General features: G+C 35.9%; 1 protein-coding gene across 7 annotated transcripts in view; it reads right to left on the minus strand.

Moving 5' to 3' along the window:
• ANK2 (ankyrin 2) overlaps positions 1 to 24,818 on the minus strand; it is a 306,741-nt gene that overhangs the window by 114,773 nt on the left and 167,150 nt on the right. For 6 of the 7 annotated variants that reach the window (XM_040966586.1, XM_040966588.1, XM_040966592.1 and 3 more), the window contains exons 5-11: positions 24,258 to 24,356; positions 19,007 to 19,192; positions 18,535 to 18,558; positions 14,782 to 14,880; positions 13,553 to 13,651; positions 6,268 to 6,366; positions 1,871 to 2,068 (exon numbers count right to left, since the gene is read on the minus strand). In XM_040966586.1, the coding sequence (XP_040822520.1) occupies positions 1,871 to 2,068; positions 6,268 to 6,366; positions 13,553 to 13,651; positions 14,782 to 14,880; positions 18,535 to 18,558; positions 19,007 to 19,192; positions 24,258 to 24,356 (804 nt within the window). The remainder of the gene's footprint in view (positions 1 to 1,870; positions 2,069 to 6,267; positions 6,367 to 13,552; positions 13,652 to 14,781; positions 14,881 to 18,534; positions 18,559 to 19,006; positions 19,193 to 24,257; positions 24,357 to 24,818) is intronic. The other variant, XM_040966587.1, reaches the window with a different exon arrangement.

A 24,818-nucleotide genomic window follows, 5' to 3' on the forward strand; every position in this document is an offset into this window, starting at 1 on the left:
GTTTGGGAAGGGTAATTGTGTTCTGTAGGCAACCTGCTTTGCTTCCTTGTGATGTTGTTTGTGTGATTACAGAGAAAACAAAAGTGAAGGCAGCATATGGCCTGCCTCATCAAAGAAGGAAAAATAGAGAAGGGAGTTTCTACCTCACAAATTTTAGATGCTCTAAAGGATACTGACTGGTCAGGTACCGTGATGTAAAGATGCACTGGGTATGTGTATTTTTCTGATGCAGGCCCATTTCTCAGAGTGTGTTTACTGAATTTACTTAAACAATGGAAAAGTATAACAACCTCCGTGATAAATTCTTCATATTTGCTACCATTTTCTTTAGAGGGGAGGTAGGTTTTAAAGGAAGTCCTTATTTATGTTGATAAATATTTATACCCAGAGTTACATTTTCATATTAATTTTTTTACTATACACACTGGATATCTTTTTTTAGATAAAGAAATTATATAAGTGTCACAATATTTTCAAGAAAAATAAAAAGAATTTCTAGGATAACTTGAAGCAGATCATTCCTGTAGGCATAGGAATATGGCAAAGAAGTTTATAAGATTTCCTCTAATTTTTCAAAACTAGCTTTATTCAGTAGAAATGCAGAAATTATGAAAAGAGTATTAACTAGTTCATGCTTATTTACTATATTTGTCATCTTTTTATTTGAAAATGTCCCTTTGTTTAGTTATAGTTATTCTGCCATGAATGCCTTTGTATTGTCCCAAAGGAGACTGATCATCAGTTAATATTTTTATATACTAGCTGTTATCTGGAAGCATATAATGCTAATAAAGCTGGTGATTTATTATTCACAATGGAAAGATAAACATAAATGATTTCTTAAGTCATTTCACCTATTTATAAGCAATCTAGGAAGCTAAACATAAATAGCCACATGTCCATATTGCCCTTAAAATTTTCATTAGAATGTGATATTTTATTAGCTAATTAGCCATAATTCAGGTGAATGTGCAATAAGGAGTCTGCAACTTCTTATGAGAAAATGAGTTTCCTCCCACAATTGTATGCAATGCTAAAAGGATATTTGCTCTCCAGGTAACTGTAAAGTTTGTTCCAATGCAAAATTTCTAATAGAGATCGTATAAAATAAACAATGAGTGCAATGCATTAAGTGCTAATTGTCTGGAGATGAATTTTGATGGACATATGCCATTTAGAAAAAGAGATTTTTTTTTAGTTTGAGAATTAGAAACCAAGAGACATAAATTAGTACATGCCCAATACTTCCAGTGATTATGGTTAGGATATAAGTGAAGCAAAGGGAATGTATTCATTATTAGGTCTTGGGAGACACAGCAGCTGCATTGGAAACAGCCTCTTTTAGTTTTCCCTTTGGCAGTTCCTGGAATGGTTTATTTACAAGACTTCCTGACACAATAATTCACTAGCCACCCTCTTATATTGCCAATGGTTGCGTAGTCAGGTCAATAAAGAAAATCTGTGAACTCTTTATAAGCTTACATTTTATACTATTTTATATAGCTAAATATATTTACCATTTCAAGACCAATCTTCTCCCAAAAAGAGACTAATAAAATGAAATTTGTTATATTTGCATTTTGACACTCTGTAGAGGTATCTAAAATTTTTCTAATTTCCTATTTCTCAACTTCTGTTTTTTATTTAGAATTGTTTATCACTTGCCATATCTACCAATTTGCAACTTGCACATTTCAGAAATGTCACCTTGCTGTTTTCTTAAACCTATCCTTGCTCACCATTATTTAATAGCAAACAAGGAAGGCATGAAGTAGGCAGACAACCAACTTGGCAGGGTGATAAATTTAGCATTTGCAGGATTAACTGGTCTCAATCTGTATTCAGTGAATGTGGACTGGGCCAGGTTTACCAGGGCTCTGGCGTTAGGATTGGCTCTCTTGTCCAGAAGGAGTTTGGTTACACGGTAGTGGCCACAATGTGCAGCAACATGGAGGGCTGTCAGGTAGTCTAGGGTGACGTCATCCACTGGTGCCTTGTGTTGCAATAAGTGCTTCACACACTCCACGTGGTCTCCTTGTGCAGCCATATGAAGTGGAGACAGTCCATTCTGTACATCAAAACAAAAGAATATCAAGTCCATATTTTGCTGATGACTTTCAGATTTCTAAAATAGAGCAATATTAGATCTTGATCTTGGAAAAAAACTCACATAAGGAAAAGTAATTTCCTTTAGATATCTGAACATATAACACATTACATATGGAAGAAAGGGAAGCTAAGGCAATATACAATTTAAAAATTTTGCTCCTTATGCAAAACATTAATATGTGACTTCAATGAATGAAGACATGCTGCATGTATGAATTCAGCTTTTATTTATCAATATTAGGACAATACTGGATATGTAAATATAAATGATAGCTAATCCTTAAATTATTTCTGCTGCTAGACATTTCACCTATTGGCAAAGGAGCCAATCAGGATATCCACATCCAATACTGGGGTGCTTTGGTTTAGTCCCAGCTCCAACTCCTGATTCTAGCTTCCTCCAAAGGAGACCCTGGGAGACAGGTGATGATGGCCTAAATGGATGGGTCCTGGCCATCCATGTGGGAGACTTAGTGAGTTCCCATTGCTTCACTATGATCTGTCTCCAATCTCAGCTCTTGCTGACTTTGGGAAGTGAACAAGCCTATGGGGAATTCTCTATTTTTCACATCTGCATGCGCCTCTGTTTACATCTCTTAAAAAACAAAAAGGAGAAATAAATATTTCTGACTAATTCCATTTATAGAAGTCAACATCCTATTAAATCCATGTGTTTAAATTTCTTTAATTAGAAATACAGGAGATGTCGGGGAAAATGATTCAAGGGAATGTTTGGGGAGTTTATCAATTTTGATTCAATTATCTCTGAGGACCATACTGCTGTGAAATTCTGTGATTCTTTACCCCCACAATATTATGAGACTTAATTTGGATACAGAAAGCTGAATGCTAGAAGAGTGAAAAGCAATATAGACCATAACTTAAAAAATTCACAGCTTCTAAACTTGAGCATGAGCTGAACTTTTTATCACTGATGCTGCTCAAAATTGCTTGAGCTTTAATTTTAAAGAGTGGTTAAAAAAGGAAAGTAAGATACCAGACAAGGCACTCCTCATGATCAACTACCTAAAACTAAGTAAATTAACATAGAGGAAATAATGTAACAATGCACAAAATTTGGAAAAGCACTAAATGATAAAAACATCTGCCATTAAAGAGATGGGATTAGTCTTTTCTTAATAACTACTGCAAAAATGGTAAATATTGATCAAGTTTGGCAATTATTTCATCCCAAGAAGCAGACACTGTGTCTGGATGAGGTGACAAAACAATGGACCACCATCAGCATTCTCAAGAAAGTGGGCAATTTCTGCTGTGAGGAGCAGCCCAAACCAAATACACATATTAAAATCTTAATTATGATAGCTTATGCATGGCAAAGTACATATGTCCTAACAATATATTCTTCTTTGTTTCTGATATCTTCTTTCATAATTATTGCTTTTATATTGAAGACCCCATGAAATAAGCTTAGGAGTGAGTGTCACGTGATTGACCAGGAAAGTTTATGTGAATGGGATCATAAATGTATGCAGAAGCTTAAGCCAATTACTTTCAGGGTTAATATGTATGGGTGGTTATTTGATCCTGTCATTTTAGGAATGGGTGGTTCATTTATTTAGTCTTCTGTTGTCATTTTACTGGAATGTTTTTCACATTTGCCTTTGGTTTTGTTGGGTGTTATTCCTCTTCTCTGTCAAGAGAACATCTTGAAGTATCATTTGTAGGTCAGGTTGGGAAGAGGCAAAGTCTTTTCTTTACTGTGGAGGAATTTTATTTCATTTTCAAAGAAAAAAGAAAGCTTTGCTGGATATGTTATCCTAAGCCGACAATTTTTTTTTCTTTTAGAATCTAGAATATGTCACTCTATTCTCTTCTTGCCTGTAGAGTTTCCTGTGAGAGATCTCCTGTGAGTTTAATTGGCATTCCTTAAATGTCAGTTGATTTTTTTCACGTGCACATTTAAAGATCTTTTCCTTAGGTTCAATTTTGTTTTGTGGCTTTTCATTTAAGAGGATGTATAGTAGCTGTGTAATGGAGACTGTCATATCTAGTAGCATGTTATTTAACTTCATGGCATTGTCAGTTTCTATTTTTTCTCCCTATTGTTGATTTAGTATTGTGGCTTTTCATTTAAGACAATGTGCAGTAACTGTGAAATGGAGACTAACATATCCAGATGTGAGGAGGCAATGTAATATGCATTTCTCCTTCCAGACAAAGATGGAACTGAAACTGTTTACTGTATCTTGACAATAGGATGCTGGACTCTCTGCCATTGTCCATGCCTGCAATGATGGACATATGACTGTGTATGAATAACTTTAGTAATGACGTAAAGGAACTAGATGGGTGGGGGAAAATTGGGGAGGGGATAAGGGAAATCCCAATAGCCTCTTTAACTGCATCATAAAATGATAATAATAATAATAATAAATTAAAAAAACAAATGTGCATAGAGAAGGTGATCTGGATAAAGATTTGGGTAAGAGGACTGGTAGTAGTGATTCAGAAAAAGAGCATTTGAGGTGGAAAGTAACGAATATTTTGCATTGAGAGAACACCAGGAATGACCAATGTCTATAAACAGTAAGGAAGAGAATGTGGCAAAAAATGAATGAGTGAGGAGAGTATATAAGGAGAGGAATTCACAGAGGCAAGGGATCCTACGGTATCATAGCAGGGGCTTTGACCTTCAGGCACAGATAGGGTGTCGTGAGAGGGTCTAGAGCAACAGTATTACTCTAGCTGTGTTGAAAACAGACTAGACTAAAGGGAAAAGAAGAAACGTGAATTAAGGGCCTTTTAAAGTCATTCATTAAAGTAGGATTGATGGTGACCTGAACTAATGTAGTGGTAATAAGATTGCTCGGTGGCTGCTGACATGGGTGTATTTTGAAGAACTTCATGAAGATTTTGTTGAAGAGAGAGGCAGAGGAATCCAGTATTATCTGAATATTTGATCTGAGAGACTGAAAGAAGAGTAGCTCCATGAGTTGAAGCACAATGGTAGGCACTAATTGAGACACAGTAGGATTAAGTTGGAATGCTCAGGAAAATCCGCAGAGCATGGTGACAGCAGCACAGAGAATTCCAGAGACACACAGTTGTGTGTCATCAGTTTACAGACATTTTTAAAAGATAGAACCACATGACATTTCATAATGAGTAGAGCCAGTCAAAGAAATGGCACAAAGCCCGATGTTAAGATGTCTTAACATTCAAAGCCCTGGGGCATGATGATGGACTAGTAAACTTAGTAGTAGGAGAAAGGAAAGCAAAAAAGAAATTCAGAGGAATATGCAATGCCTCAGGAGGCAAATAGGAAAGTATTTAAGAAGTAAAAAGTAAGCACCTGTGCCAGAAGAATATAGCAGGAGAAAAAAAAAAGACTGTATGGCTGTGATTTGTGGAACTGGATAAATATGAAGGTGGGAGCCGATGGAAATTCTGCTCAGTGTGCTTCAGTTTTCAGAGTGAAAAAACGGAAACAGGCTCAGAGGACTGAAGAAGAGTTAGAAAATAATCATAGAGTGAGCAATGACAAATGGAGTTGTGTGATTTTCAGGTGGCATTACAAACTGACTTGATGTTAGTGATTATGTATTGAAAGTGATCCAGTCAGTGTGGCTGGATGTTTTGTGTTTGTTTTATAGCTACATTCAGGTACATGAATGTGAGTTGAATTCGATCACAATGATTAAGACTATCTAAGATTGATATTAATGACTGCATCATTTATGCTGGGGACAAGTGAGAACATAGGGAAATTTCTGAAATGGAGAGTCTACAAATAGTAATTTTAAACCACAGGAAGTGAGGAGGAGTTGGGAACGCAGGGAGGTGAGAAATGGAATTACAGAGGGTTTATAGTTCAGGAGCTGAGAAGCCAGCAAGAATCATCTACTCAGGTCTTAAGCTGTTCTTTCCCTCCTCCTTGAAGGACATCACCTTATTCCAACTTGATCACTTCTCTGCATTCCTTATCCAGCACATAACCCTCCCCACCTTTTTAAATTTTTATTATCCTTGTCTATCTTCTCCACTAAATTCTGAGCTCTTTGCAGATATAGATTCTCATTCCTAATACACCATACACTGAATAAACAGACATGCCTGGTTCATATTTTGATTCCAAGAAGAATCAACAAGTGACTTCAGGAATCCTTTGGATTCCATCCTGGCAACATGACTCACCTTTGTCCTTGCCAGCAAGGGAGCACCCCGTTCCAACAGAAGTTCCACCACTTGGTCATGCCCACTCCGTGCAGCACAGTGAAGTGGTGTCAACCCATCCTGCCAAAAGAAGTAAGGAATTAGGCCTGAGCTCATTTTTAAACACCCAAGTTACATCCATTATTGACTAAACAAGGCACTCTCTGAATTAATCCACATAACTGACTAGATCAGTTATAGATTTGTAATTTGTTAAACAACAGGAAAGGAAAAAAGGTGAGAGAGAAACACAAGAGGGAGGATGGGAGGAAACAAGAAGGAAAAAGAAAGACATAACCAAAGCAAAGAGAACAATGGTGCTCCCACAGGTATTGAGGAAGATGGAAAAGGAGAATAAATTAAAGTTATTGAATTTGAAAACCTGAAGTACTTGCAACCACAGCTTGGGAATATATTCACTTGTTCTGTTTTCATTTTCATTATCCTAGCAATATTTTCCTTATGATCCTCTCTTTTTAATCTGTTCTATTCCAACGATGTCCTCTCTTGAATAGTTACTACTCAGTTTTCCTAAAATGATCCCTCATCCTTGCAAAGGGGAAAGCTACTTTTGGATTATTTAAAGTGTTCCAGGTGGCCACTGTTGTGGCACAGAGTTAAACCACCACTAATGACACTGGCATTCCCTAATAGGAGGGCTGGTTGGAATTTTAGCTACTTTGCTTCCGATCCAGCTCCATACTGATGCCCCTGAAAAGGTAAAGGAAGATGGTCCAGGTACTTGGTTCCCTGCCAGCCATGTCACATTTTGTTAGAGTTCCAGGATCCTGGCATTAGCCTCCCCAGCTCCAGCTACAGCAGCTATATGGGTAGTAGACTAGCGATTGGAAGATCTCTTTCACATTCCACCTGAATGTTTCATCCTTTCTCCTGTCCCTGTCTCTCAAATAATTAAACATATCTTTAAAAGAATCAAGTTGATTAAAACAGATTTTCATGTAATAGTTTTAGCATTTAAAAAATTATGTGGGCCCGGTGCGTTGGCGCAAGTGGTTAAGGTCCTCGCCTTGCACACCCCGGGATCCCATATGGGCGCCGGTTCTATCCCAGCAGCCCCACTTCCCTTCCAGCTCCCTGCCTGTGGCCTGGGAAAGCAGTCAAGGACGGCCCAAAGCTTTGGGACTCTGCACCCGCGTGGGAGACCCAGAAGAGGCTCCTGGCTTCGGATCAGCATAGTATCGGCCGTTGTGCTCACTTGGGGAATGAATCATCGGATGGAAGATCTTCCTCTCTGTCTCTCCTCTCTGTATATCCGCCTTTCCAATAAAAAAATAATAAAAATAAATCTTTCAAAAAATTATGTGGTTATTTCCCAAAGACAAATTTAATATCAGTAAATAAAACAAAAATCATATTTAATAAAACAAGGTATTGTATTCTGTCCTATTTATAAAACTGACTTCTGAGACAGGGTGTGCATTCGGCTTTTCAAGAAAAGTACTACTTGGGCTGCCTGCATCCCATATCAGAATGCCTGCCTACAAGTCCTAGCTCCATCCCTAACCCCAAATCTCCCTGCCTCATGTACCAACTTTCTACTAGTGTGCACCCTAGGAAGGACTAGGTGGTAGCTCAGGTGAATGTATCCTTGCTATCCACATGAGACATCTGAAGGGAGTTCTGGGCTCTTGGCCTCAGCCTGGCCCTACCCCAGCTCTTGTGTGAATATTTGAGAGTAAACCAGAGGGCAGGAGATTATTCTGTATATATGTGTGTTTACACATATGTCTATCTCAATTTTTTTGGTCACAAATACATTTTATAAATGTAAATATGTTATATATGTATATATTGATGTTGGAGTAATCCTCAAAGACTCTCTGCCTTTTGTATTGTATTTTTCCTTAAGGTGGCATGGTGAAAAAGCTGGGGAGTGAGGCTGGAGAATTTGAGATGAAATACAAAGAACAATGGGCAAGAAATAGAGAAAATGAAATAAAATCCTGAGTACACATATTAACCAATAACTTGAGGCTTAAATTTAAAACTATTTTGCTATTCTGCAGGATTTGATAATTCCTAAATTATGTATCCTAGATTAGGTCACGTAGCTCCACAGCAACTTATTTTTCCCTTCTTACAGTCTCGTTCTCAGAACCACACCTCTCTGTTTTCTCAACAAGAAAATAATAATACTTTCTAAGTTGTTAGGAAAATGAAATAAGGTCTTTTCAGAGTGCTTAGTAGGGTTCCTTGAACATCCACATGAATATGTCAATTGATAGTTATTTTTGCTATTATTTTAATTATTACTTTAATAAAAAAAAACAGCAAGGGTGTTCCTTTTATCTGACATGTTGCTTTCAGTTCATTACCCTTTAATGTTTTTATATACTTACAATGTTTGCATTGAAATATGTATTTTCATTTCTTGAAGCATAATCCTTAGATGGGCTATCTCACCATTTAAATAATAAATAGTTTTAAGAAAGAAATAACAACCTTAATATAGTCTGAATTAATAATTTCATCCTAACCTACTATAAAATTTGTGTTTTAACATTAAAAGGGCAATTTTTAGATACTAGAAAATGGCTCTGATAAAAATGTTTCAGGTTTACACCAGATTCTAGTCAACCAGCAAGATGAAAAATGCCTCAATTATTGTCAAAGTGAAAGTGGGTGAGAAAGTTTGAGTAAGATTTGTTTTTAATTATCTGAAAATCTCTAAAGAGTTTCTTCTCCAGATGATGAAAATCTTGTTAGAACAATGGGAAGCTCAAGTAAACATTCTTGCCAGAACATACTAAATTCAGAATGTTCGTTTGTTAATCTGATTGCTAGGGGAAATGGAAACTGTATTTAAAAAATGAAAGAATTATTTATTTATTAAATCCTGTAACTAGCAGGTCTATTATCTAAATTGATTGTCAAAACAAAGGCAAAACCTTTGCATTTGTAAATATGATTTCAATGAGCAAAAGAATAAATAAACCACATTTATCTTAGGAAATCAAATATCATAGTTTCAGAACTCGGACCACTCAGTTCCAGGCTAAGGTCCTCGATTCGACTATTTTGCTCCAATATAATGTTGTATTTGGTGAAGGGATTTAACTATTTTAACTATAGCTAGCACAGAACAAATCTAAAAATGCTTTTACAACCTTACTAAGAGATTAGGAAGTGTTTCAACCCAAAGGGGAAAAATATTCACCATATAATATTAAACTTGACCCTGGAGTTGGTAGAGCCAGTTCTTTTGACTGAGACAAAACCAATTTCTGCACATTTCTTTTCAATTATGCATTTAGTGATACCACAATAGTAGCTTTGACTTGATCATAACGAAAGTATTCGCACTTCAGAGATTAGCAAAGAAGTTCTGCTTTGCTTTATTTTAGACTTTGCGGTTAAAGTTTTACCCACACACTCCTCACTCAGTCCCTTCAATGCTGTTAGCTTGCCCCTCTGTAGAACCAGAAGACCTATTCTGCCTTGCTAACCATTGCACCTTCAGAGTTTATGTGATCAAATAGGAACTCAATAACTATTTGCTTAAAAAAATGAGAAAAATGCACACACATCGAGTACAATTAGAATATATATTTTCTCTTTTAAATCTTTGAATGAAATTCTACTTATTTGCTATATCTGAAGGCTACAGTGGGTGAAGTATAAATCAAACATTCCCTTCCCAGAAGAAAGCAAAATTTGGATTTGATTGTGAACGATTGGTTAATGACAGAAATAATATCAGATGATATACTCTGGTACTGCTTTTTATGAAAATGCATTAATAGCTTTGAATTAGACTTTTTAATTAGGAATGTAATGTGAGTCATGTAAATTGTTTCTTCCGGAAACTAAGATCATCATCATGGTGATCAATAAGAGGAAAAACAATTGCCTCAAGGGTGAATGGATATTCCCTAAAAATAAAAATAAAAGCTATATTGATCCTTAAGACATTAGTTACTTTTTTTTTATCTTCAGATACTATTATCACATTGGAAATAGGATCATTAGAGAATCTCACTGGAAACAGAAAAACTGCTACGAAGAGAGAAGTTATATTAGTAACATACTTTACCAATACAACATCATGCTAGCAATGACGTTAGCAACGCAGCCACAAGCAGAAACCCTAACTATCAGGATAAATAAGCAAAATATGCAATGAGATATATTCTGTTCCAAATTATGCACACTCACATAAAAGCAAGGAAAATGTTGCGCCAACACAGATGATGCAGAAACCATATAAAACTGTGGCGAAAACACTGAACACCACAAGATAACCTGACAGTAAAAGCAAGCAAAGCCAGATCTTCCACAAACAGCTTAGAGAGAGAGATGAAAGTATGGAAGCAATGTTTCATGAGGTCATTGAAATGAAAATGTATTGTTTGGACCAGTGCAAATCTTAGAAACTTAGAAATAAGGTTTATTAAAACCATTCGAGGGCCCAGCATGGTGGTCCAGAAACTAAAATCCTCTCCTTGAATGCTCCAGAATCTCATACAGGGGCTGGTTCTGATCCTGGCAGCCCTGCTTCCCATCCAGCTCCCTGCTTGTGGCCTGGGAAAGCTGTTGAGGAGGGCCCAAAGCTTTGGGACCCTGCACCTACATGGGAGACCCGGAAGAGGCTCCAGGCTCCTGGCTTCTGATGGGTGCAGTGCCAGCCATTGCAGTCACTTGGGAAGTGAATCAGCAGACAGAAGAGCTTCCTCTTTGTCTCGCCTCTTCATCTGACTTTCCAATAAAAATAAATAAATCCTTAAAAAACAAACAAAAAGCCCCAAACCAAAATTTAACCCTTAGTGCTTGTATTGTGAGAATTTGAAGTTTTACAGGCTCCGGTTCACGTCCTGACTGTTCCACTTCTGATCCAGCTCTCTCCTATGGCACACAAGAAAGCAGCAGAGGATTTTCCAAGTATTTGGGCCACTACACCCAAGTGGGAGACCTGGAAAAAGCTTCTGGTCCCTGGCTTGAGACTGGCTTAGATCTAGCCTTTGGATGAATTAACAGAGAGGAGATCTCATATTCTCTCTCTCTCTCTCCACCCTACTCTGCCTTCTAAATAAATAAGACTTTAAAAAAAGTAACATAAAGTCAGAGAACTAAACAAAGGGAAAATTACATACTATTAGGAAGACATGCTATCTGCAATCTTGCACAGACATATACTATCTACAATCTCAATCTTCCACAGGCTATGTACATCACATATTTCAATGTTTTTGTATCACAGGAATGTTTGAAGATTTGCAGAAGTTTGCAATTAACAAAATATAATCCAAAGGAGGCTGGTCCTGTGGTAGAGCACACAAAGCCACCACCTTCATTGCCAGCATTCCACAAGGGTGCTGGTTAGAATCCAGGCTGCTCCACTTCTGATCCAGCTCCATTGCTAATGTCCCTGGGAAAACAGCAGAGACGCAGAAGATGGCCAAGCTGCTTGGGTCTTTGCACCTACATCAAAGATTTGGAAGAAGCTCCTGGAACCTGGCTTTGAACTGTCTTATCTCTGGCTGTAGATACCATTTGTGGAGTGAACCAGTAAACAGAGGATCTCTCCCTTTGTCCTCTCTCTGTAACTCTGATTTTCCAATAAACAGACAATTTTAATAATAATAATAATAATATTAATACAGAAATATACAGAAAGAAGGAGCTACAAAGAGAAAGATCTTCTGGCCGCTGGTTCACTCCTCAAGAGACCACAACAGCCAGAGCTGAGTTGATCCAAAGTCAGGAGCCAGGAGCTTTTTCCAGGTTTCCCATGTAGTTGTTCGGTCTCAAGGATTTGGGCCATCCTCAATGCTTTACCAGGACACAGGCATGGGGACCTGATTAAGAAATGGAACAGCCGGGACACAAACTGACACCCAGCAAACGCAAGGTAAGTATTTTGCCACAAGGCTATCGTGCTGGGCTCAAATACACAAACCTTTAAATAAACTGAACTGTTAATTATACACTTAAACTGATTAATTATACACTTACACATTGATTTAAATATGTCAATAATATAAAAAAATCTTGGGGGTGAGGTGGAAGAGGAGGTGGAGGGAGAACTTCTATACTCACAAAACTGTATTGTGGAAAAAATCTAAAAAAAGAAAATCTATGAGCTGCTGTAAATTTACTCCATCTACCTTTTAAAAAAGAAGTAAGTAATACAGCTAAGAGCTAATTCACATCTAACATTGAAGTAGGTACTATTATAGGTCCAAGTTCAAAGAAGGTAAGTTAGTTGCCAACACAACATAGCTTGCTAAATGATAAAAGTAAAATTTCAAATCAGGCAGTTTGCATTCAGAGTTTACACCTTTGACCACATTATTTTCCTATTATCTATTCATTCAGAATACATTAAAACCTCGGAACAGTATCTATCAAGTTTGAAATGAATGAAGGATAGCACTTCTACCAAATGGGATGAATAAATATATAATATACCAAACCTCCGGCTAAGTTTCCATAATGTAACAACACATTTCCAGGCAAGTTCAGGGTACCATAAGCTTTCAAACAAAAACTGTGCTAGGAATCAAATAGTTAGAAACACACGATTTTTAAAAAGATTTATTTATTTTTATTGCGAAGTCAGATATACAAAGAGAAGGAGACACAGAGAGAAAGATCTTCCCTCTGATGGTTCACCCCCCAAGTGACCACAACAGCCGGTACTGCACCGATCTGAAGCCAGGAGCCAGGAGCTTTTCCTGGTCTCCCACATGGGTGCAGGGTCCCAAAGCTTTGGGCCATCCTCTACTGCTTTCCCAGGCCACAAGCAGAGAGCTGGATGGGAAGCTGGGCTGCCAGGATTACAACTGGTGCCCATATGGGATCCCGGTGCATTCAAGGCGAGGACTTTAGCTGCTAGGCCACCACACTGGGCTCAAAACACAAGATTTTTAACATGTATTTAAAATATTTTACATAAAAGCCATAATCTCATAACCTTGTAATACAATAAGTTTAGGTTTTTTATATTGCTAACAAATCAAGAGTGATGTACAAGTCCAATTTTAATCGTTGTCTCTAGAAAATCAGTAAGCACACATGTGAAAATCCATCAAATTATGTATTAGTATTTGGTTTGCCTGAGCACCCATGTTCAACTATTAATGTCACATTTAAGATTTGAAACTTCTAAATACTTCATGAGATTTAAATCTATTCAATCCAAAATTAGGAATTTACTTGAAAACACTGTCTATGATTACTCAATGTAGCTACTTCCTAAGAGGTTAAAAAGAATAACAATAGCAAGCAACTGAAAAAATACACTCACCCTAGTTTTGGCATCAATCTGACCACCTCGGTCCAACAGGAGCTTCACCATGTTTGTGTTTCCCCTCTTGGAAGCCACATGCAGAGGAGTGATTCCATTCTACAAGGAAAGACCAAACAGGAGCAGTCTGGGTGTGTGACAGGGCATGCTTACGAGTACAGAAGTGATTATGATCTATGCAGTAATCTGACCACATTTTTATGGTCTCAGTGTCCTTGAATTTTAAGGAACAAAGAACTATTCAAGGCCACAAAGCCTTATATAGCTAGAGAATGAAAAAAACAAGGAATGTAATTGCATAAATAAGTTAGTAACGCCAATTTATATATGGAGTGTCACGTCATAGTCAAGAGGCAAAGGAAGTGTTTTTGCACAACTCAAGCAAAATTTCAAAATCTAAGAGATAGTCCAAGCATTAAGTTTTTCTTTCTCTTACATCTATGCGCTTAAAAATCTAATATCTTCAGGTTTTCTGTGCTTAAAAGTAGGATATGAACAAACATAGTAATATTCAATGAAAAAGTGATGCTTAAAAACATCTTTAGTAAATAATTCAGTAATAAGAAAGAAAGCAGCCCAACATATTTTCAATAAAGATGATAAAGGGCAGAAACATTGTACGTACTAGTTATACCAATCTTATTTGCTATCGTATGTCATTATTGAGAAAAACATTTGCGATTTTTTATGTTGTTTAGGTACTCAAATATCACTCTGATTTACACTAAATACATTGATTTTTATCATTAGCATGTAAGTAATATTTCCCAATATGAACATACCATTAAACATATAACTCCCACATGATGTCTTGCATGCTACTTTTGTAAGATTCTTTAAATAGTCATATTTCTAATTCATTAAAGAGTCTCAGTCAAATTGTGTACCCTATAATCATCCTAAGACACACTACTACTTAAATATTTTGCATTTGATGTTTTAATGGTTATATTGTTTATCTACTTGAAATTGCACATTCATTTTTCTTGGCATGGTCTTGGGAAATAGCTTCAACAGGACGGCAGAATTAACAGTCTCCTTAACTATAGTTACTTGTGGGCCTGTGCGTTTACAACATTTCTTACTTTTCACTACCTGATAGGAAAAAGCACAGGGCCAGGAAAAGAAAAGAGAAATAAAAGCTCTAAGAAAACCCCTGAAACTCAATTTTATTTTATTAAAATATCCACATATAGTGATCCCCAGTAGGAAATTAGTTAAGTCCATACCCTGGCAGTGAAGTCCACAGCTGCTCCTCGGTTTAGAAGCAGAGTCGCCACATTGACATTGCCGTAGTGTGCAGCTATGTGCAAAGGGGTAAAACCACTCTACAGAGAAAAAGATGAGTCTCAGTCAAGCATTTCCATTCTGCATAGTTCACTAAGCCACATCACCTAGTAAAGTTCCACCTCATGCAGGTACTGCACAATTCAGATAATAGTGCCTTGATTAGAATGTAAATTTTAGTGTCATAAAGCAGAAAATAACTGATCATATACCAAGGCAAATAAATATCCTACACACTTGGCAACATTATTTTTAATTAACTTATCCATTCAATATATTTTTTGGTTTGCAGAAGTCATGTTTCTTGAGTAAGTTTAGTATATTAAAGAAAATCAAAATATAATTAAATAACATGAGATTCCACCCTTAGGATTAACCACACTAATATTACAAATGTTTTTAGGAAAAGATTAAAAGTTAGCTTTTTGTTTTATCTGTTTTATTTAAAACAAAAAAAGCACTGATTAATATCACATCTTACAAACCAGGAAAATATGTTGAAAAATTCTTATAGATTATTCTACACATTTTATAATCGTAAAATTTCTATCCTCTTTCATGACTTAGGACTTTGCCGTTACAAAAAAAAGGACTATAACCCCCAAATTAAACAAGGTACTTGTTATCAATATCAGTAAGAATATAAAATAAAGAAAATGTGCAACTTAATTCAATATTAATCAAATCAAATCTAAATAATAAAATAATACATGAGCAGATTAGATTAAATCATTTATATGATAAATCAAGAATTGTTACTCTCAAAATTTTTAAAAATGAATTTAAAATGTTTTAATGAAAACAGTATATTTCATTTATTTTTCTCATAGAAATTTTTACCATTTTTACAATAGAAATATATTAAATTTACTAAAGCTTGGGGTATTCAAAAAGCCCACTGGTACATTCCTTAATATTTTCAAAAGGCCAGGATTGTGCCAGGCTGGAGCCAGGCTGGAGTCAAGGGTCAGGAACTTAGCTCAGGACTCCTAAAAAGAAGGAAGAAATCCAACCATCCTGCCACCACTGTTGCCTCCCAAAATTTGCATGAGTAGGAAGCCAGAGCTGGGAGCTTAAGTCAGACACAGAACACAGACACTACAATGTGGGTACTGGAGTTTTAACTACTAAATAGAACATCTGCTCCAAGTGAACTTATTATCTAATTTAATTTTCCATGAACTTTATGCACCCTTAAGATTATCAAATAAGTCCCCTTGTTCTCCATACTTTTTATTACTTAATAAGAGATTATGGGGAAAAAGAATATCAATTGACTGTCACATCCTTTGATTTTCAGATTATTTTCTATTATTATTCTCTTATACTTGAAATTAATTATCATGTATATCAGATTGTATTTTTGGTTTTTTTTATTTAATTAATCACATATTGCATTATGTGACACAGTTTCATAGGCACAGATTGTTTTTTAAGGAATATTTTCTAGAGGGGCTGGAATGATAGCTCAACTAGTTGCTCCCCAGTCTGCAAGCGCCAGCATCCTATACGCCTGCCAGTTCGTGCCCAGCTGCTCGACTTCCACCCACTTCCTTGTTTATGGCCTGGGAAAGCAGCACAGCATGTCTCAAGGTATTTGGTCCCTACCCCCATGTGAGAGATCTGAAAGTAGCTCCTGGCTTTGGAATGCTCTTATCATTGTAGCCTTTAGCAAAGGAACCAATGGACATAATTTCTTCCTCTATTTCTTTCCTCTCTCCATAAATCTTTCTTTTTACAAAAAAAAAAAAAGATTTATTTATATTGGAAAGGCAGATCAGATGTACAGAGAGAAGAAGCGACAGAGAGACAGATCTTCTATTCACTGGTTCACTCCCCAAATGGCCACAATGGCAGGAGCTGAGTTAATTCGATATAGGAGCCAGAGCCAGGAGCTTCCTCCAGCGTGACTGCACACGCATAGGGTCCCAAGGCTTTAGGCCATCTTCTGCTGCTTTCTTAGGCCATAAGTAAGGAGCTGGATGGGAAGTATAGCAGCTGGGACATGACCCAGTGCCCACATGGGATTCTGGCAAATGCAAAGCAAGGACTGGCTACTAGGCTACCACACCGGGTGCAAGCTATTGTTATTTTGCATCTACATGCTACCAACCATTCATGTTGAAATGAAAGGAAGATGAGTCCATAAACTAGTAATTATTTTATAAAATCCCAAATTTTTATATTTTAGGAAATAATTAACTGATTTTTTTTTCATTTTCATCTTGAAATTTCCTGTCACCCAGACACAGCTTGAATCCATGTGTATTATTCAAGTAACAAATTTAATTTTAGGAAAACATGATTACTCCTGCTGAGTTATTTTCAAATCAAATATAGTAATATTATTTTTCATATTTGCAAACACAAATTAAATTATTGTCTGACAGCCTCATTGGTCATCTCAGATAATGCTTCCGTCTGCATGCCCTCTGTAAAGAATTGTCCCCTGGTTAACATGGAGGTGGGAGACAGGGGGAGGAACCTTCTTTACTACTCTTTTCTTGTCAAAGGAATATTTAATACTCATTAGTTTTCCACCCAAACTTCTGTTTTTATAATATGTGCAGCCAATAATATTTTCTTCCAAAATTATCTTAATCACTTAAGAACACCTACAGATTAAAAGTGTTAAAATGAATAATTAAGATCAATGATTATAATTTTAGTTAAGAAATTTCACAAAGCCCTTTTTTTCCCCTCTCTCTCTAACCTGGATTTCACGCACATATAAAGGGCAAAAGAAATACTATGAATAACATCTGGACATTGTAATAGGTAGATGAACTACTAAATAAGTGAGCAGCTTTAGAAACGTGATTCTTGCAAAAAAAACCTCCAGTGTGAATGTCCAAAGGTCCACAACTTGCCCAAGACCACAGCAGCCTGATCGAATGAGATGCAAGTTTAAAGAAAGCCTGGGCAAGCCAAGCATCCTACCTAATCACGGGCCTTTGAAGGTAGACTAAGTTTCTATTGCAGATTTTGAACAGTGTTTATATCAGTGCTTCCCTATAACAATCATCAAAGAGAAATTATGTGTTCACGTGCACGCACACACACAGACACACACACACACACACACACACACACACACACACACACACACACACGCCCTGCTGAGAGGCTTCTGAACTTAATGCTTTTCTGGATTGATGTGACCTACTTTAGTATGTGAAAAACAAATGATCTCATGAAAAGTACTTTAAGACTTAACAGAAAAAACAATAGCCTCGTTTATGCACACTAAATGCACTGATGCAATACAGCATGGTAAAGAAAAAATTCAGAAAGGAAAACAAAAGGGCAAGTATGATTAGATAAAAAGATAAAATATGGTGACACAAAAATCATCCTGTTTTTTTCTCCTAACTATATTCTGAGAATGCTGAGTAAGAAAATAAAATATCCTTTTGCAAAAAGTTCATTCATTGGAACATATATTAAGGAAAAATTTCATTTAAAACTAATACATTACATAATTTTATCAGTTAAATAACTTCAAATACATGTTACATCAAATGCATTTGAATTATCAAACATTTCTTAATTATGAAAAAAAATTCCACCTTAATTTCCCATTAATGGAATTTTAATCATTAGTATGAATTAGTGAGCATTCATTCTTATGGAATGGAAGCTAAAAATAAATTTTAAAAATAGAGGTAAACTTTGGCATAATCACAATACTGTACCTCGGTTGTCCTATTCACCATCATCTGAAGCAGTGTTGGGTGAGAAAAAGAGGGAACACAATTACAAAATTAAGGAAACAGCCAATATGTTCACAGCAGCTGGGTATGCTATTCCAACATGCAAAACGCAATCTACCAAGAAAAGAGGTCCCCAAACACTGCAGGAATCATTTTTGCTTTCTAATTCTTTTTCTTCTGACTATAAATAAAAGAAGGAAATAGATTTCTAAAATTTCGAACCCTGTTTTAAAAGCAGATTATCTTGAAATTTATTTATTTATTATTTGTTTATTTTTTGTTTACTGTACCCAATAGAAGTCCCCTTCTTTCTGAAATACCGCTGGAAAATCATTTATCTCTTTTCATAACCAGAAGTAAATTTGCATTATCACCAAGGCCTACTTCTTATTCATTGCCCGGGCGGCCTCTGGCTGCTGGAGAGCTGCTTCCCTCAGACGTGTTCAGCTTTTACCTTGGATTGCACGTCAGCATTGTGATCGTTCTGAAGCAGGAGTGCGGCAGATTTGGTGTCATCTTTCCTCGCTGCAATATGCAGGGCTGGCAGCCTGACTTTCCCCTTGGTGTCATTCTCCAATAGAATGGCCACCGCCTGGTTATGTCCTTGCTGGAGTGCCACAGCGAGAGGAGTAAAGCCATCCTGGAACACACGGAGCAAGAAAATCTGTTAGCTTTTGGATATTTGGAAATTCCTTCCATGTAATGACACCACTCATTTTTACAATAGTGAGCAAGAGAGTCAAAAGGGTAAAACATGATCTTGCAAATCAGAAGCACAATATATTTTCGGCATTTACAATACTGTACACAAATTTAAGCCAATTCGTTTCCTAATTTCTACTCTACACATTTTGAAAAACATCCTAATGAAACATATTACACGTAGTCAGTGCCTCAAATACATGCTTAAAATGAGAAAATAAAGATTAGGACCAATCCGAAGCATTGTCCACTAATGTTATGGAAACAAACACGAAGGCATAAAGCATGGAAACCAAACCTAAACAAAAAAACAAAGCAGCCAAGTCAGGGACATAAAATATACTTTTTCCAGGCAAAGTTCTAAACAGATTAGGAGATATAAAATCATGGTAGATAAAGTGATCCATCAACACTCAATTTTGGAAGTTTGGAGCAAATAATGGCCTAAAAAAAATCCCTGCAATATTATGCTAGCAATAAATTCTGTACATAATAGCCAACTTTTATATTGCTTAGATCATTTAGATATGAAATTACATGTGCTTGGTAATATGAAACCACCAACTTGTCAATTCTGAAATTAAGAAGGAGGTAAAATCACTGGGTAATGAAAAGAAGACTCTTAGGGTCAAATAGATAATCATAATAGCAAAGTTGGACATCCTTGCTTTAGTATTTTGTTTTAGTATTTTGTTCCCAGAAAGGTGACATGTGATTACAAGAGTATAAATGCTTATACACTCTAGATTCTAAGAAAAAACTTCTACTAATTTGAAAATATATAGAAACAAGTCTCACAACTAGAAATTTCTCTGCATAAAGAAATGATGACAAGATTTGAAGATTACTTTCTAGAGATAGTGGTAATGTATTGAAACAACTTTGCTTTCAACAACAGAAATTTTTAAAGGTAAATGTAGACTTTTAAGTAAAATTAATTTTCCTCAAGTTATTTGTGCTGTGACTGTACTACATGACTTTTTTTTCCTTTTCATAAGGTTAGAATTTTAAACAAATAACTGAATGAAACAGTAAAGCATGTATTTTTTAAAACAAAATTTAGCTTAAACTTATAAATTTGTTTAGCAGCAAATACTCTGTGAATGAGTGAAATATAGACTCATCATTTACCTATTTAATTTGTATTGCCCACAACATTGTGATAATTCATATTAAAAGTGTGCACCTTATTTAAAAAAAATATTTATATAAAGGAAACAAATTCCAAATATTTTACATACATAGTTTTAAGAGCTTAATAATATTTCTTGCTTTATACTCTCTCCCTTCTTCACTACCTCCATCTCTTTTGATTCTTTTCTTACTTTTTAAAAATGTCTACAATGGGGCCCAGCGTGATGGCGCAGTGGTTAAGTTCCTTGCCTTGCACACCCAGGATCCCATATGGGCGCCGGTTCTAATCCCGGCAGCCCCACTTCCGTTCCAGCTCCTTGCCTGTTGCCCAGGAACGCAGTGGAGGATGGCCCAAAGCTTTGGGATGCTGCACCCAAATGGGAGACCCAGAATAGGCTCCTGGCATTGGATTGGCTCAGCTCCAGCCATTGTGGCCGCCTGGGGAGTGAATCATCAGACAGAATTTCTTCCTCTCTGTCTCTCCTCTCTGTATATCTGACTTTCCAATAAAAATAAAATAAATCTTTAAAAAAATATGTCTACAATGATATACTTTAATTTACTTTATAATCACAAATATAAAAAAGCACTCCATTAAATAAAGACTTCAAGTAGTATGTAGAAGAAAAACCACTGTTCCTCAAGAGTATAGACAAGAACAATAACCAGTCATCAAATCTAAAAATGCTAACTTTGCTTACATATATCGCACGGTTTTTGTACTCTACATATTACCACAAATAAGGCAAAACAATTGTCTTTCAGGGACTGGCTTATTTCCCTAAGCGAAGTGGTCTCCAACAGCAACTATTTTGTTGCAAATGACAGCATTTTACCCTTTTGATGGCTGAGTAGTATTTGATTGTTAGTATTCCATTACACATCACAATTTTTTTTATTTAGCTATCACTTGATGGACATCTTGTGTTGATTGCATATCTTAGCCATTAAAAAATGTGTGCTTTGTGTTTTTTGCTTAGAGATGAGGAATTTGCTGGCAGAAAAGACCCTTACTTGAAAGTTTTAAACTCCAATTTTGGCAATATTATTCAAGAAGGAAGAAAAATAGATAAATAAAAAAATATAGAAATGGTAATGAAGAAACAAAGAAGTCCTTTCAGAAATGTAATTTTGGATGGCTTCCATGTGGATTTTCTTCTAATCTATAATTGATGCTAGAAGGCTGTATATTTGAAAGGACCTTATATATTTAAATTCTTATATACTTATATACTCAAGCACACTATAGTCAAATTTTGTTATATCACTTAATTAACTCTATGAACGTGAAACCCAAAATAAAGTTGAATACTTCATTTTCAATCATTAATTGACCAATGCCAATTACTATAGTTATAAGATATAACTTTAAATATATCTTCTCAGACATGATTCTTATTGCCATATTGCGTGATCCCATATGATCTAATTTTCAAGTGGGCAGAATGCCTTGATTAGTAATTAGCTGTTACAATTTAGGGAGACCAATCAGTTCAAGGTAGGACCGTTCTTATGATACATGCACATAAGTGTTCAAGAGATTACTAGAAGATATTGTAGCAATACAATCTAGACCATCAAATGACAATCAACTACATAGCACTGGAAATATGTTACTGTTACTATTATTATTTTTCAAAGTAGCACACTTAAAACACATGTGTACATATGCATTTCTTCATAACTCTTAAGGCCAGTGGTGAGGTTTTAATTAAGTCAATATACACTCAATTGGGGAAAATTAAACATAACTATTTAAATGATATTTAAACAAATAAAACAACCAACAGATTTGCCTGTCTAATCCGATGGAATACATGTTACCACCCCTATTTTAAGAATTTTAAACATATATATTTAATCTAACACTTTTTGAAATATTAGACTAATCAATAATTCTGCACACTATAGTCAAATTTTGTTATATCACTTAGATAAAAAAATTTTTGTACTAAGTGATGTAAAAGAATCAACCCCTACATCAACTCCTAAGCCCTAAACCCCAAACACTAGCACTAATCCTAACCCCGATTCATTTGTCAAAGCTTTGGCTTTGTAGCAGTCAGGCAGTTTTAATGTTCTGAGGATGGCAGAGTAACATAGCCTGCACCAATGCAATGTACCTAAGTGACTGAAGTACTTTAGAGATTCAGTCCAAGGAGCTGTGCAACAGTTGAGAATGCCAGTGAGCTGTGTCACCCTAAGCCATAACCAAAAATATGGCCTGTTTGCTGAATAAAAGAAATGCAGTGTGGAAGTTTGACTTGGTACATCATCCTGCTGGCAAGGGAATAAACAATCTATAGGATTGCTTATTATGGTATAACCCTCAAGGGTCCAGGTGCAAAGACTCAGTCTCATATTGTTACTCAAGATGTGTCTGCACATACTGACATGCTACTCATGGACAGAATTAGTCTCTCGTGGAGAAAAAAAAAAGCCCAAATCATAAAAATCACATTGTGGCAAGTGTGTGAAATCTGTGAGTGTCAAATATAGAACATAAAAATCTTTCATTCTGTACTGAGCAAATGTTTTCTCCAGTTATTAGCAGGACATGCTGTCTCATTAATAATAATTTCTTGCCATTTTCCTCAAACAAATGAGAATAACTGTTGAAACACTACTGCGAGTGACTTCATGAAGAGTTATCTCACAAGGCATGGAGTACAGACTGAATGGGCTTTGATGACCTCTCCTTCTGATGGATCAGAGAAGGGAGTTATGCTTATTCCAACTAAAGGTTTCATTATCCATAAAGGAAGTCACAATAAACATCAAAAATTCACAGGCTGCTTGTGGGTCACATGCATCACCTAGCCATCTTTCACCCTGGCCAGGAGTTGAGCAGTTTTATTGGTGGGGTTACAGAGAATGAAAGGGGAGGACTGAATCTTGGTTGGAGGAGGAAAGGAGGGGTATGACTCAACAGAGCTCACATTCACTCCTCTCCAGTATCTCTCACTTCAAAGCTTTTCATAGGACCACCCTCCAACATTTTCCACTAGTGCAAGGGATGGCAGAGAGTTCCTTAAAAATCATTGCCATGACCCATCACAACACTATTTGTAGATCTGCCTCTGGAATAATGACAAGAAAAACAGGAGCAGTCTTCAACAAGTTCTTGGAAATGTGTATTAAGAAAAAAAAATACAGAGATTTCAAACTGCTTTTGCACTAAAATATGACTGATACTAAATACCACTGACCTAATCCCATTCTCAAACAACTGAAAAAAATACCCTTGTACAAACCAAGTTTGTATTAGACAGACATGCACAGGGCAGGAAGTAATACCACATGAGTCCCTGTGTACACCAACTCCTTCAAGATGTTTCAAAGCCTTTGAAGCTGGAGTGATTGTGAACATTCTATTCAGTTGTTGCTGAAATTGTAGTCACACCATCACATATCACAGCTCATGCCTCTTTATGAACAGGTTTTTGCACTAAAATAGCCCTCCTGAAACTGAACAAATGCTTTTGAATTTTTTCTAATGGTTAGAAACGTGTTCCTTTGAAATAGCATTAGATTCTAACAAATGTTAATTAAAAGAAATTGGAAAATTTAATTATAACATAATATTAGAATGTTGCAAAGCTCCTGGAGTCTAGAATATAGCAAAGGGATGGAAACATGATTTCATATAAGAATAAATTGACATGAATCTAAAATGAAGGCACATACTCATGGAACTAAACATACAAAGCAAAAGTTTATTGGTTCTTGGTCACTACTAAGGTTTATAAAAGTCATGTGAACAACCTCATCATATTTCAGACAAGGTAGTACAGATTATTTACAGATGAGTATTAAGAAAATGGACAATAAGGTCAAAGAATTTGAGTGACTACATCTCACAGTCTTACCTCTGTAGCAGTACTCTGATTAGCTCCATTTTCCAGCAAATACTTTACAACATCAATGTGGTTCTCTTGGGCAGCCATATATAAAGGAGTAAAGCCATTCTGAGGACAAAAAATAAAAAAAAAAAGATGACATTATCAACTGTGTAAAATTTAAACCAGGCAAGAATATAACAGGAAAAGAGAATGCTATAAAGTAAACCTTTGAAATGCTGAAGCTGTATGACACACTCTCATACAGGACAGATGACTCACATATTTACCATAGTGAAACCAGGTAAAATTGGGAAGATTGAATACTCACACAAGATTCCTAAAGGAATGAGCTCAAAGACATAGGGAAGGAATATTCTTTTAATTTTCTATCTTCATTCATTGCCAGAAATTTGCATTTTTCCTCACTCAACCCCTTTTTAATTATACATATATAAAATATGCTTACTTATATTATATACAAAACAATGTATATATAATATAAATATATTATGTAATAAATATAAGTTCTTTACTGTATTTAAGGATTTTATTATCCATATAATTTGATCATCTATAGAATCCTCACTG

Source organism: Ochotona curzoniae, unplaced genomic scaffold (assembly GCF_017591425.1).
Source record: "Ochotona curzoniae isolate NIBS_2020 unplaced genomic scaffold, NIBS_Ocur_1.0 scaffold_4506, whole genome shotgun sequence".
NCBI classification, from domain to species: Eukaryota; Metazoa; Chordata; class Mammalia; order Lagomorpha; family Ochotonidae; genus Ochotona; species Ochotona curzoniae.